Here is a 15873-nt window from a genome sequence, read left to right as displayed (position 1 = left end):
GAAGAATTAAAAAATAAAACAAGATCACCACTGTATCCCTGCTTTACTGGTTTTATTTCACTGGGCTCATATATGATTTTGGCTATTTTAAATAGGGCAAAATTTCCTTGGAGACTTTGGGAAAGACACACAGAAATGTCTAATAACTGAGAATAAATACACAGATAAATAAAGATAAAAGGCTCTTCAGCTGGAGAAAAAATAAAATTTACAAACATTCTACACTATTCAATAGCAAATCATGCAGAATATAGTTCTTGCTAGTGCTTAGTTCAAGAATGTGAGACTTCACATACACAGCAGAGAAATGACCATCCCTCAGAGCCTGTCCTGGATTCTGCATGTCAAAGAAAAGGTGTCACCTTCCTGACATGGAACCAAGGCAAAAGATAGTGCAGAGTAACAGAAATATTGAAGCCAGACTTGTGATTCTTCTCTAACTAAGTATAAAGGACCTTAAAGAATGTATTTTCAGGCAACTTCATCTTATTTTTCCTGCCATCATCTTTCTAATTTCTTTCTTGCTAATTTTAGGTCATCTCGACTATTTTTGGGAAACAGAGTAAAAGTGTGCATATACATATGTGCACATTGCTAATATGGATCAAGACATAAAAACTGTGGCAACTGAGAGAGGATAGGGGGGCCTACGTTGGTCTGAGCTGTGTCCCACCAGCAGAGCTGCAGATGCAAAATGGCAATTAATAAAGTCTGGTCTTTGGTTTCCTGTCACTCCTTCTTTGTCCTGTGTTCTCATTTTTCCAAAGTCTTTGCCATGCTCTGACACAGGCCTGCCTCCCCAAACATTCTTCTATGCTCTAGAACATACTGCAAAATCTAGTCTGTTGACACTATTTTCTGTCTGAATCAATTGTCATGTACAAATCCAGATTTTCAACTTCTCTTGAAAAACCTGAAAATTGTGAGCCCCCACTCTCACATGTTAACAACTGGGGGAGCTGAGAGATGGTACCTGCTTTGGTCAAGGCAATGTATCTCTTCGACTGGCCAGTCCTCACCTAACTTGCTTCACTTTCTTTACTTTCTCTCTCCTGTATGACTCTGTTCCAGTTCTTTCCTCTCTCCACTGTTTAAACTTACCTGCCCCATGTTCCAAACCCGGGGGCTGAATTGCTATTCACTGACTAGTTTAGATAATCCATTAAACTAGCTCATGTTAAACTGTTTAAGGGGAGGAAGAGGTTAACTCCTTGGCTTAAGCCCTTGAAAGAGGAAGAAAGTTGCTAAGGACTAAAAATGAGACACAATGAGTCTGCTGCCATGCCACCCTGAACAAGCCCGAACCCAACTGATCTTGGAAGCTAAGCAGGGTCGGGCCTGGTTAGTACTTGGATGGGAGACCATCCAGGAAGAAAGAGCAGGTGCTGTAGGTATAAAAAATTTTAAAAAATAAAAAATAAGGGACTGTAAGCTGACAAGGTCCTTGCAATCTGTGAGGTCAACCAAGGGTTGCCTTGCCTAAAAAAAAAAAGAATAAAAAACAAGGAGAGAGAGAATGAACTGCTTCCTGATGGCTCCTCTCCCAGACCTGCAGAGGCTGAGGACATACCCTGTAGATTTCTTCAAGCAGTAGCTTGGCACAGTTCCTACCGAGGTCCTCTGGAAGCACCGCTGCTCCCTGGCCCTGGGGGTTGGAGGCCAATTCAGCACTGAGGAAGGTGCCGTTGGTGGTCTCAGCAACCAGTGACAAGCCAAAGCCTGGAGATCTGGGGATTCAAAGGCATGGACACTAAGTAGGGTTAATAAAGTGGGGTTAACATTCACCAGCAAAGAAAAAGACAAACATCTTTCTGATGACGTTCTGTCTGGTCACATCAATCCTTATTAGAGTACCTTCTAGCTTACAATGGAATATACATTACTTTGTGAAGGCCCACATGGCAAAAGATCCAAGTTAATTTTATTCATAGTGCCCGCACTAAGCATGGGGGCACTATGAGTAATGCTTACCAATACCACGCCACCCGTCCATCATCATAGGACATTTTACCACAATCTCAAGTTACCTTTGAGTCACTTGACCAAGAGGAGGGAGGGGACATCCAGCTCAGCTGTAGAGGCAGTGGTGTACAAAAATAAAGAATAAAAAATGGAGGGTAGAGAGAACCGGGAGATAAACTACCATCACTGCTTTAACCTCTTTAGCTGAATTTCCCAAGAACTTCCAAATTTTCTCATCCAAGTGAATTTTTTGAGGTATGTGTATTTGTTATAATAATAAACTTTATATTTGAGATTATTCCACTTAATATATTTGTTTCACAGAAAACAAAATAACATATTAAACTTTATGTGCATTATTTTAATCCCCCCCCCCCGCCTCCAATTTACGGTATGTACTATCAGTCCTATTTCAAGTTACACTGACAAAGCAGTTGGTCACCAGGTGATTTCACTGAAGATGCACATTAGTACAATTTACAAGTGACAGACACCAAAACTTTCCAACTGGTAATGGATAGATTTTTTTTTAAAGTCATTATGAGAGTCAAAATGCGACCACACTAGACAGATGTGCAAGTTGGTCAAAGCACTGACATAGGCCACCAAAAATTGCTGACCCCAAGGTTCTAGGCCATGGCCACAACATAAAACTCTTGCTCCTAGATTTCAATAAGCCTAACTCACATGGACATTTCATTGACTTAAAAGAGGAAAATACCCACCATGACTTTATAAGTTCATAACAGAGAAAGAAGATCATCATTTGTCATCTGAAACTTAAGATTTGGAAAACTAAACACAAACTTAACATAATGCATTGGTTTTAATTTTTAAGAGAGCTTGGAGTTGCTGACCCATGAGTCCACATACACCCACATCTTGATCCATGTGTGAGTTTCCTATTCACCATTGGCCAAGTATGGGACCAGACCACACACTAGGTTAGCTGAGTCAGTGGCATTATAAAAAGCCATACCATAGCTGGAGGCAGTATGGCCTTAAGGCCTGCTATGCTTGATAGCTGGCCACGTTTTAGTAGAGGCAGAGGCCAGGCAGAAAAGGCATGATGGAGATCAGGTCATTCATATAGCTGCTGCTACTATCTATCCTCCTCCATCTCTCTGTAATTCCCTTGGCCAAGAAGGGAAAAAAAAGGAAAAATGAGTCTTAGCAGCTACCTTTTCTGTAGCACCTACTATGTGCCAGGCATTGCATTAATGGCTAACGTATGTGATCTTTTCATCTTTATAGTAACCAAGAGATTCAGGTGTTATCACTCCAACGATATGAATGAGGAAAACAGTGGCCATATTTGAGCAATATGTCAAGGTTTGGTATCATCATTGACCTTTCTAAACTCCAGAAGAAAGGGCCAGCTTTGCACACAAATGCTTTCCCAACTCTAACCTCTGACACCACCATCTCTGTTGCTCTGGACTGTGTGCCACCACCACATTTCTAAAACCACCTTCATTTTTCCCTTGGGCCTCATAAAGGTCAGATATCTCATAACACACTCACCCCTCCATTATTCTCTTTCCTTCTTTTGCTGAAAAGAAACCTCAGATCGAACAACTGTGTAAAGGGTTAACTGTGGCACCACTTAGGAAAAATTGACTTCTTAAACCCACCACAGTCCATCTTAGACTCTCATATTGATTTTTAGAAGACACAACCTGAAAACTTTAGATTCAAAATCCAATGATACTGTCATTCACATTGAAATGATTCAGCAAAAATGAAAACAAACAAAATCTACATACAAGTAGGGCAAATTTGGCAAAATATTCATTAACCACAGGTAGTAGTAATAAACAGGTATTTACTTTCAACTTTTCTTTATATTTAACATTTTCACAGTATAAAAATTGCTTTTACTTGCTTCCCTGATTTATTGGTCTCTAAATGTACAACCAAGTCTATGGCCATGCTACCCCGAACAAGCCCAATCCCCTCTGATCTCAGAAGCTAAGCAGGGTCAGGCCTGGTTAGCACTTGGATGGGAGACCACCTAGGAAGAGCAGGTGCTTTAGGTGTAAAAAATTTAAAAAATAAAAAATAAGGGATTGTAAGCTGACAAGGTCCAAAATAAGGGATTGTAAGCTGACAAGGTCCTTGCAATCGGTGAGGTCAACCAAAGGTTGCCTTGCCTAAAAAATGAATGAATGAATAAATGAATGAATGAACAACCAAAACCTAAAACAGATATTTTCATTACAAAGATCGTCAACTTTTTATTTTCTAAAGTGAGGTTTTCTGCAATAGGATTAACTAAACCAAATTCAAATCTTCAATAACAACTTTGTCACTAGGTTTTCATTCCCTTCAGCTAAGGACTAGACTCCTCATCTCCCAGCACTGACTACGGTTATGCTTTCTACATGACAGGAGTTGCTGGTGACAATGGCAATAAGTCAAAAGGAAATTAATCCTGAAACTGTTCTTACTCTGGTTGCCCAACCTCAGAGCTGGCAGCTTTAACTTCAATCAGAACAGAAGTATGAAAAAGGCTAGGGTAGCTGCAGAATTAGGCTCCAAAAATGCACACACTTACTTCCCAGAGTTGACTCCTTTCATATGGTCTGTGTAAATATAGATATCAGGTATAAACTTGTTGAGGATACTCCTTGCAGAATCCACAATCCGGTTTGCCATCTGAGGTGACACACGCACAGAGTACCTATAAACTAGAGTTAAGGGTATCATTCTGCTTGGACTCCAGAACAGAGAAAAGTTAGTTATAAAGCTGGCGAATATTTGTGAAACTACAATAACAAACTGGGACTTCTACTTCCATTTTATTTTCTAACTGTATTTCATTATTTAACTGTATAGTACCATCCTCAATTTTTATTTATCACATAATTTTTATATTATTGTTATAAAAGGCTTAAATGCTCATGATGAAAAAATCCAAACAATATAGACAGTTAGAAAGTAAAACCTCCCAATCCTGCTCTAGACTTCCTACTCGTACCCTACCCTTAGAAATGGTTCAACTCAATTTTGGAACAAGAGAAGGCAACTCCCTCTCTGTATGGCATAAGCCAGACTCGCTTTGAAGTATTCTCTGACCATCCCCCATTGCTGTAACAAATAAGTCTTTCTCTTAGAACCTAAGACCAGAACAGATAGCACACTGGAGCTGACCAATCCACTCCCTGGTCTGTCGACAGAGGAAACAAAAAAAAGATTAGTGAAAGAACATGGTGGCTGCTGTGTATAAAGACCTAAACAGGTTTTTGTTTTTGTTTTTAATTTAGAGCTTATTTTCAATTATTTAAGTATCGATCACTCCACTTGCAGATGATCAAACACCTCACAACTATAATCTTATGGTCAAAATACTGGTAATTAGCACTTTTACAACAGGGCACCCCCAAAAAGAAAGGAGGAATAGATTAGCAATTAGGTGAAAAAGCTGATGCTTGAAGAAGTGGAAATGATTACCTAAAATTAGACTTTATTACAGAGACAGGCTCTCCCCAACCCTACTAATCAAATAAAAAATAAGTATGTACCAAACACCTGCAATGTGCAATGCATGGCCATGAGCTAGCTACATATGTGGGATGAGGAAATAAAGAAACGGAGAATAACACTATTTTTCCACTACCCTTATACAAACCTCATGAGGCAAGTCCAATAGGAAAAACAAAGTGTATGGTATGCCCATTCTAGCTCAACTCTTCCAAAATTACTATCAATAACACATTTAATTTTTATTTGAGCTTCAGAAACAAAATGCTCTGAGCGTCTGCAAAAATTCGACTACCATCTAGATTCCCTTTTTGATTTATCCAGAACATTCTACTGAAAGATCAATCTTCCTCACACTGAGAATCAACCAGTAACTCCGGGCCCTCCCAGATCTTGCTGTCTAACCCTCCAGCCTGCTCGGTGTTCATCCACAACCCGGAAACATCACCCCCTCTACTCATCCCAATCCTCCATCTTGAACGGTCTTCCTTCATTGTTCCCAGTCCGGAGTTCCTCTCTCTCCTGAAACCCTCCAGACAGCACCTGATTGTGGTCTGCACTTGAACTTACCATGTATCTCCCTTCATATATACACATGTTCTTGCTCGTCAATGAGACCGCACACTCCATAAGGAAAGGGGCCCTGCTGCTGCATCCCTCACGACTTTCCAATACACTACTTTTGTACTCAGTAATACTTGATAAATATTTGACTTGACTCAAAAGACAAACCTGAAATGAGGAAAGAGCAAAGAGGGATTTTTCAATACGCACACAGAGCCCAGTTACATCACCACCCCTTCTGTCCAGAATGTACTTTTGACCACCAGTAGCTTAGACAAACAGTCCCATGTCTCATACCCTTTGGACCAGGTGGGTGCGTGTGAGGCCTGAGGCTGCCCACTCTCCCCAGGAGAGCGCAGAGTCACTATCCTGATACATGATTCGACAGCATTCATGTTTCCCAAAGTTCTTTCAGGTACCTTATGAATTTAAGCTCATAGTAAGCACTTGGCAAGGGCCATGGATTCCCAGTTTTAGGGCTTACACTAAGGACAACTGGGTCACAGAACTAAGTTTCCAAATTAAAAAGATCCACTTCCCAAAGACAACCTCCTCCACTACCCCTCTGGAGATGTAGAAACCAGAAGGGTGACAATGCTAACTAAGTGCCAGTGGAAGTCTATACTACAATTCAGGTAGTGAGGTGAAGGGAAAGGAGCTTTAAAGCTGGCTACATCCCAGGGTCACTGTGGAGTCCCCTGGCTTGGCATGGAGACCCTACCAAGGAATGACTAAGAGTTCTAGAATCAGACTCTCTGTGTTGAAGTCCCAGCTCCAGCAAACTGCAACATACTGGGTCTAATGTACTAATCTCTATGTCATCACTTCCTCATCAGTAAAAGAAGGATTATCATAACACTACCCCACAGGGTTTGCAGGCTCAAATGAAATAATGACGTCAAGCACCTAGTGGTGCCTGGTGGAAGGTTGGAGTCTAGTGAATATCAACTACTGGTTTTCTTATTGTCAGTCCAAGATTCAAATCCCAAAGCAGAGGTTTTTATTCTTTCAGGAATCAAAGACCCCTCTGAGAATCTGACGAAAGTTATCGACTCTCTCAGGAGACACAGGAACACAGTTTTGCAGACAATTTCAAAGATTGTGAACGTCCTAAAGCTTATTTATGAATACCATATTAACTCATATCCAAGAGAGACAAGTTCATAGCTACAGTCTCTATGGCATGCACACCCTTTACCCTCTGCAGGGTTGCAGGTGAGAGAAAGCCAAGGAGAGAGTGAGTGTGTGTGCGCGTGTGCACGCGCGTGCATGCATGTGCACCTAAGAGCATGGTGGGGAGGAAAGAGGAAAAAAGGAAAAGAGGGAGAGAGGGGAAGAGGGGGAGAGGGGGAGAGGGAGAGAGGGAGCGAGGGAGAGGGGGAGAGAAGGAGAGGAGAGGGGGAGAGAGAGAAACGGATAGAGATAGATTGACTCACGCCCATCATCTGGATCTACCTGTTTCTTCATTTAATTCTTATGTACCAGATTATGAGCTACTAGGACAGTACTATAAAATTAAAACAGAGTGCTCCTTTCTCTCTCATCTGGCATCAGACAAAGGGGAGAGTGAGAGTGGGCGGCATTAAATAAACGGTAAGCTCACTTTCTACTCACAGCTGCTGGTAGGAACCAAGAATAGCTCCCATCCAGGCCCTGGCCAGCTGGTCAGAGAGGGAAAAGATGCACTTTGGGCCACAGCTCATTAAAATCACAAATGCACCCAAGAAAATAAGGCTAGTTCTATCAAGCCCTCTTATGAGGAATACAACCTCCAAGCTCAGTCCAACAGTTAACCAGTCTTGCAAGTAAAAACCACAAAACCAGTTAAAGCTTTTTCCAAAGGCGGCTCTTTTTTTTCCCAGGCTCCAATATTGGCCAAATCCACATTCCTTGGAGGTGTTTGTCAAATGGGCAGCTCTGCAGACCAGTGGCTGGAATGTTTGGTTTTCAGACAGGGATCTAAGCAAGGGAGCTGTTTCAATTTTCCAGGGGAGTTTGGAGGAAGATTAAGGAGGATTCAGGTGTCTTATCCCAGGCCAACAGGAGGGATTTGGGCCCTTACCACTGTCTGGCTCAGATTCTATATAGAGGAGGCTCTAAGAACACCCGAAGGAGAAATTAGGGAGGAACAGTCACATCCCAGGTGCCTCAGGCACCAGAGCTTTCAGCTTTCATGTTCTCTGCACAACCCAGGACTTTCCCAATTTCTCAGGATCATCATCAAAGGCTTACTCATGTGGCTTTTGCACACCCAATACAGACAGACTCCCAGTGTGACACCCTCCATGAAACCCATGTTGTTACCACAAGATGGTGTGAAAACAAACAGAGCACATGCTGGCAATCACATTTCCAGACTACAGGTAATGGATTCCAAGCAGGGTTCACTGCAACAATACAGCATTTAGGAAACAAACCTCAAATGAGAAAAACTAACTGAAATAGAACAATGCGTAGGACTTCATGGACAAGGCCATTAACTAACTGCAGCATTTTTGGCAACAATGAAATCAATTTAACTATCCATCAACCTGGGGACTCCCAAGACATAAACTATTTTTCCCCCACCTGCCCACTTTCTCCTCATATGTAAGGAGTGGCCCTTAGGTAGTGCCAAAATAGTCATGTAGAAAACAGACCATAATCCAGGGAAGCTTTGTTAGAAATTCCTCTGTTCCTGATGATCCTTACAAAGAATTTCAGGCAGCACTCCAGGTTTGATCTTTTAACTTTACAACAGCCTTCTCTTACCCATGGGTACGCAGCTCACTCTATTCCATGTTTTTCACTACTTACTGTTCAAGCTAATAAAAGTCGGTTCACTGCACACTTTTCCTCCAAGACAGAGCATTCCAAAATCTCCTGAGAAATCCAAAACTTGACTTTAAGCATCTATCTCACCGCTGAGAAGCATAAATCCTGGTCAACCCTACTTTATCGAACTCCCACTGGGAAGGCCGTTTCCCAGCCCCATCCACTACCCTGACCTCCGACATCTGCCTTTACCCAGATCTTGTCCTCACCTAGAAATTTACCATTTTTAATATCTTTACCACTCTTGTCATGCTCCCTTATCACACCTCTGCCAATCCTTATCCTTGAATCCATCTTAACTTAGTGAAAATTGAAAACTCCAAACTCCCTTCCGCTCACCTCCAGACAAATCAATCTAGAGCCATCCTTACCATATGCCTGCCACTCTCGATCCATCCCTTCTCAAATAATAAAAATAACAGCAGCCACCATTTACTGAATGCATACTTATATGTCCGCACAGTGCCTTATACTATGAATCTATGACCTCATTTAATACTCATCACAGGTACAGAAGGTATCATGGGCCCAATGACAAACAAGACAACCAAGGCTTGGGGGCAAAATCCTACCATCAGTGAATGGTAAAGCCAGAGTTAGAACCCACATCTGTCTGATTCCAACACCTGTGATTTAATTACCTTCTTACCTGGGTTCATCAGTCTCCTTCTCTCATACTTAAATCTACTTTACCCAACCTACAAAAATACTCAAATCATTACCAGCGTTTTATTTTTTAAACCCCACATGAAGGAATCTTATCAACTCTTCATCAAGTTACCACCTTATCTTTCTTTCTACTTCTCTTTCCTGTCAAGATTCTTCAAAGAGTGACCTTTACACGTCATCATTTTCCTCCTGGTCATTCCACAACCCAGAATTAATTATCTGGTCTCAGTCTCCACCACTTTATAAAAAGAGCTCCTCCCAGGGGCATCAGCGGCAGCTCGATGTGAGTTCCTCAGCTATTCCGCCTTCCTAATGCTGACTCCTCTGGGCTCTTCAAGGCACTGACCTGGGCTTCCAAGAAGCTGTGTTTTCTTTAATATGACTTTCTTTAGTCTCCCTTCCTGGGAGCACTTACTTTGCTTTTGCTGTCAAGTCTCAGTGGCCTCTCAAGGTTCCATCCTCCTCTCTTTGCATTCTGCATAAGTAGCTGACTCCAAAGCATTCACTTCTAGCCCTCATTTTGCCCCTAAGTAACAGATCTACATTTCTAATTTCCTTTCTATACTTGTCTCCCTATAACCACCCTAAAGGATCTTCAAACCCCACATGAATAAAACTGAACCTATCTTCATGTCCTCTACTCCACCATATACCAACCAAACATTTGTAGCTACTATAAGAACAAATCTCTCTACCCAGGTGCCCAAGTGAATATAAAAAACCATCCTCACGGACTACTTACTCCTCTATCACAGACCCAGGTAATCACTGCATCTTATCCATCCTGCCTCTAGGATCTCTATAAACTAATAGCCTTGTCTGGCCACTGCTCTCGTCATCTTTCTTTAGCACACAATAATTCTCTATCATTTTTGCCTCTAAGTAGTTGCCATTAGGTGATTTTTATTTTTTAATTTGTAGCTTCCAAAATTTCAATGAGTCAAAAGCCGCCAAAAGTTCTTTCAGTGTCACCAAAGTTTTCCTCAATATGCAAATTTACTCTACAGTCGTAAATTTTTGGTTTAAAATGAAGAACACCTCCTCAGTATGGCCTTCAAACTATCATGTGATCCAGTGATCCAATTCTGGGTATATATCCAAAGAAATAAAATCAGGATCTGTAAGAGATATATGTACTCCTATGTTCATTTCAGCATTATTTACAACTAGCCAATACACAGAAGTAATCTAAATGTCCATCAACAGATGAATAAATAAAATGTGATATTTACATACAATGGAGTGTTATTCAGCCTTAAAAAAAGAAGAAAATCCCATCATTTATGACAACAGGGCACCAGGAATGAACCTGGAAAACACTGTGCTAAGTGAAATAAGCTAGACACAGAAGAACAAATACTACATGATCCCACTTAAACAAGAAATCTGAAATACTAAACTCATAGAAACAAAAAGTAGAATGATAGTGGCCAGGGACTACGGGGTCTGGCCAGGGACTACGGGGTCGGGGTAGGGGAGAGAACAGGGAGGTCTTGGTAAGAGGGTACAAAGTTGCAGTTATACAAGAGGAATAAGACTGAGATATCTACATAATGACTATAGTTAATGATACTGTATTGTGTACTGTACTTTAAACTTCCCAAAAGATCTCATGTTAAGTTTATACTAAAACAAACAGATTTTAAATAAGGAGAACAAGAGGAAACATTTGGAAGTGATGGATATATTTACTGCATTGTGTTTCATGAGCATAAACTTATCTCCAAATTTATCAAGTTGTATACATTAAATATGTACAGCTTTTTAGATGTAAATCATACTTCAATAAAGTTTTTGAAAAGTAAATGAAAATTAAGTATCTTAATTATCAATGAAATAGACGCAGTGTAAACACTTAATAAACAGTAGATATTGTTATTATTCCACCCTCTGATATCTTCCAGACAAAATTAGCTACTCTCTATTCAGATCTCCCAGCCCATTACACATATGTTCATATCATTTTACATATTATATCAGAACTGTGTGTTTATATATGTTTCCTTCATCAGATGATAAGCTCTTCTGAAGGAGGGACTGCAAGTGTACTGGTAGCCCCCAAACCAGAGCCCTCAAGAGAGTATCACATACATGGTAGCCATTTAAGTGTTAATTTAAAAAGAATATGAATCAATCAATCTAGTCATGGTGAGGCAAATAATAAAGCATCATATCTCAGCTAACAATTATAATGTCACTGTTAAGACTTCTCCATGACTGCTGTCTAAAATGTAAATGATCCTAGGGAGAAGTAATGTTGTTATAAGTCATTCTTATCTTAGTGAGATGAAAAAAAAAAATCTGAACCAAACGTAAAGGATACGCCATTCCTCTGATACGTTTGATTTTTCCTGGATCTATGAGGTGAATGGGCTTCAGGACTTTCCTTACAGGACATGAGAAAAACACTTCACCTCCTCCTCCAGGTGGCATTCCTCGTCGCACAATCTGCATAGGTAGTAAGAAAGAAGAGACAAGGACAGGCAAGAGTGGATGACCCCGACATGCAATCCATAAGGTTTATATAAACGAGCTCTTCTTTAGAAGAGAGAGAGCTCTTTTACATACAATTTGGCAATCCCTTCAAGATCACAGCACATTACATTAGCTTCAAGAGAGCACGTGATAAGCAAGGACACCTCGTGGTATGTCAGAAATGGAAGTCCAACATGTCCTTAAAATGAAGGACTGGCCTATTTCATGAGCTAATCCCATTTCTTAACTATCAGAAACTCTCTTCTCTTCCTGTTCAATTAACTAATTTATCAAAACTCTTCATTATAGTCATGCCCACTTAATGACAGGGTCGTGTTCTGAGAAATGCATCATTAGGTGACTGTGCCATTGTTCAAACATCATAGAGTGTACTTAAACAAACCTAGATGGCATAGCTTACTACACACTTAAGCTATATCATATAGCCTATGATCCTCAGCTACAAAACTGTATAGCATGTTACAGTACTGAATACTGTAGGCAGCTATAACACAATGCTAAATATTTGTGTATCTAAACATATCTAAACATAGAAAAGGTACAGTAAAAATGCAGTATAAAAGATAAAAAAGGGTACATCTACATCAGTCACTTACCATGGAGCTTGCAGGACTGGAAGTTGTTCTAGGTGAGTCAGTGAATGAGTGGTGAGTGAACATAAGGGCACAGGATATTACTGTATACTACTGTAGACTTTATGACACTGTACACTTGGCTACTTTAAATTTATTTTAAAATATTTTCTTGAATAATAAATTAACCTTCACTTATTATAAATTTTTTACTTCATAAACTTAATTTTTTTTAATTGAACTATTTGTAATAACACTTAGCTTAAAACACAAATATATTGTACAGTTGTAAAAAATATTTTCTTTCTTTACATCATTCTATAAAGTCTTTTTCTATTTTTAATTTTTTTTTTAACTTTTTAAACTGTTAAAAACTAAGACACAAACACACACATTTGCCTAGGCCAACATGGGGTCAGGATCATCAATATCACTGTCTTCCACCTTCCATTTTGTCCCACTGGAAGGTTTTCAGGGATAATAACAAGCATGGAGCTTTCATCTATGATAACAATGTCTTCTGAAATACCTGCCTGGGGCTCTTCTTGAGGAGATGTCACTCTTTTCAGAAATATGACCATGATGGTTTTCTTGTTTTTGTTTCCTTTTTCATCATAGATTTGCTTGTAAGCAGATAATGTACCATGAACATTCCTCTCTATTAATGATCATCTTTTGGTGTTAGGGTCCATGTTTTCAAACTTTTTAAGGAGCTTCCTGAATTCTACAAAAGTTTCTGCTAAACCCTTCACTAGGAAATTTCTTGAGGGTTCTTCTTTTTATTCTTCTGTAGTTTCCTTTTCTCTTGCCTCTTCTACATCTACATGTTCTTGTTCCAGTTCCAACAACTCCTCAAAAGCCAATTTTTTAGGAACCATTTCTAGGAGCCTCAATATAAGCCTCATCCACACCCAGGTTAAAGTTGTTTGCCATCTCAACCTCAGCCTTGTTACCTCCTCCTCATTCATGGAATATCCTCTGAAGTCATGTACAAACCTCTTGAATGTCTTCTTCCAGATGTCATTCATACACTCCTTGGTGACATCACCCCAAGCCCAAGCAAGGTTCTTGATGCAGTCATAGATGTTGTAATCCTTCCAGAATTGCATCAGTGTCCTCCTCAGTTGCAGCAATAGCCTGGATAAAGGTCTTCCTGAGATAGTATGCCTTATAAGCGGCTGTAATGCCTTGATCCATTGATTGGATCAAAGAGGTGGTGTTTGGGATGAAGATCACCAACAAAAGGTGGGTGGATGTCCAGGAACACTGTCAACAATAAGCAAAATCCTGAAGGTTATGTTACACTCCAAACAGCAATTCAGGAGGGCATCTTAGGAAAGCAGCTGGTCATCCATGACTTTTTACTGCTCCTGTAGTACGTTGCAATGTGTGATTACTGACGACATGCTTAAAGGCTCTAGGGTTCTCACCCTGACAAATCACAAAGGGTTTCTTTCAATTTGTAGTCTGAAACATTGCCCCCAAGCAAGACTGTTATCCTGTCCTTAAAAGCCTTGAAACCTGGTGTGATTTGGCCTCCTTAGGAAAGTCCTTTAAGGCATTTGTTTCCAGAAGAGGAAGGTTTCACATATATTGAATATTTCTCTGGCAAGTAATCTTCCTCCACAATCAGCTTATCTAGAGTTTCCAAAAATTCTTCAGCTGCCTTCACAAAAGCACTCACAGACTCATCACTTACTTTCGCATTACGTAACGAATAACCATTCTTGAATCGTTTAAACCACCCAGGGCTGGCAGTAAATTCAACATTGTAGTCAAGTCCAGCCTTTTTATTTTGGCCAAGATCATCATGGTTCTGAGAGGGATATGCTTCTGTGTCTGGTCTTCAATCCAGATCATTAGAAGTTGCTCCATGTCTGATGTAAGCCCTTCTTAAATTTTTGTTGGTCTTGTTGCCTTCAGTGAAGCAGGTCCTTAGCTTCCATCACTTTGTTCTTGTCCCTTAAGAACACAGCTATGATGAAATGCGACACACCTGACTGGCGAGCAAGAACCGTCACTGATTTCCCATCTTTGTAGTCCTTAACCACTTTTTAATTTCATTTCTAGGTCAATCATTCAATGTGGTTTCTTAATGGCAACATTAGCAATGGACTTTGCATGCTTAGGGGCCATGATGAACAAAATAACATGAGATTAAATCAAGCACAAGAGGAAATAATGCAATCAAAAGACATGGTAAACAGGAGATGTAAGAGGCTGCTGTCAGCGTAACAGATCATTGTTTTATAACAAATTTTTTTTGTTATAAGTAGAAAGAATACATACTAAAATACAATAAAAAGTATAGTAAATACATAAACCAGTAAGATAGTCATTTATTATCAAGTATTATGTACTATATGTTAATTGTATTTGCTATACTTTTATATGACTGGCAGAGCAGTAGGTTTGTTTACACCAGCATCACTATAAACACATGAATAATGCAGTGCACTACAATGTTACCATAGCTATGAGGTCACTGGGTGATAGAAATTTTTTAGCTCCACTATAATCTTATGGAACCACAGTCATATATGCGGTCCATCATTGACTGAAATGTTATTATGTGGCAAATGACTATATTCAATAAAAATGAAGTCAGTTATCCTTTAAAAACATCAATTTTAAAAAGCAGAGATGCTAAATGACTTAAGATATCCAGTTATCACACTAACTTGATATAATTCCTTTCAATAGCAAACAAAGAGATGCTTACATTACTTCTAGTAGGTTCTGAATACACTAAAAATTCTCAGGGGCATCCAGGTTGAAAGACCATGGACATACATTGTATCTAGATGATCTAGATTAGAGAGGCATTATGGTCAGATTTCTGGCTCCACTACTTTTAGCTGAGTGACATGAATGGAGTTGTCATAAAGTAAAGGAATTAATACATGTAGAATGCTTACAATAGTGCCTACCATGAAGAAAATGCAATATAACCGTTGGCTACTATTGTCATTACTAAAGGGTCCCTTTCAGTTAAAAGTCTGTAATCTTTAATTCATGAGTCCTGTGGGTCTTCTTGTAAATGGTGACTTCAAATGGGACACACACGTATACACATATCATACAGCTCTTCCAATGAGTTGGTAAGGTAATGTTTTACACAGATATATACAGCCAGAAATTCACACATTCTTACCTTTAGCTCAAATGATTCACCATCAATCCCAAACTGTTTCAATAATGGGAGGGCCGTTGCCCTAAGAACATCAACCTGTAGAATTATTTCAGAATAAAAAAAAAAAAGTTTCATTAAACCTTGAGCAGATGGCAAAAAGAAAGAGACCACGAAGCAGAA

The 15873-nt window shown here is 39.8% G+C and overlaps 1 protein-coding gene and 2 pseudogenes across 1 annotated transcript in view; 2 read left to right on the top strand and 1 right to left on the bottom strand.

The window, feature by feature from the left end:
* The window catches only part of RCL1 (RNA terminal phosphate cyclase like 1), a 49422-nt gene that overhangs the window by 11724 nt on the left and 21825 nt on the right, over positions 1–15873 (bottom strand). The window contains exons 4-7 of the mRNA XM_016138352.2: positions 15715–15789; positions 11816–11940; positions 4520–4645; positions 1571–1727 (exon numbers count right to left, since the gene is read on the bottom strand). Coding sequence (XP_015993838.1) covers positions 1571–1727; positions 4520–4645; positions 11816–11940; positions 15715–15789 — 483 coding nt within the window. The remainder of the gene's footprint in view (positions 1–1570; positions 1728–4519; positions 4646–11815; positions 11941–15714; positions 15790–15873) is intronic.
* LOC118600805 lies at positions 1272–1394 on the top strand (annotated as a pseudogene).
* On the top strand, positions 3883–4001 carry LOC118600908 (annotated as a pseudogene).

The sequence above is a fragment of the Rousettus aegyptiacus genome, unplaced genomic scaffold (assembly GCF_014176215.1).
Source record: "Rousettus aegyptiacus isolate mRouAeg1 unplaced genomic scaffold, mRouAeg1.p scaffold_m13_p_3, whole genome shotgun sequence".
NCBI classification, from domain to species: Eukaryota; Metazoa; Chordata; class Mammalia; order Chiroptera; family Pteropodidae; genus Rousettus; species Rousettus aegyptiacus.
This window is presented reverse-complemented; position numbering and strand designations above follow the sequence as displayed.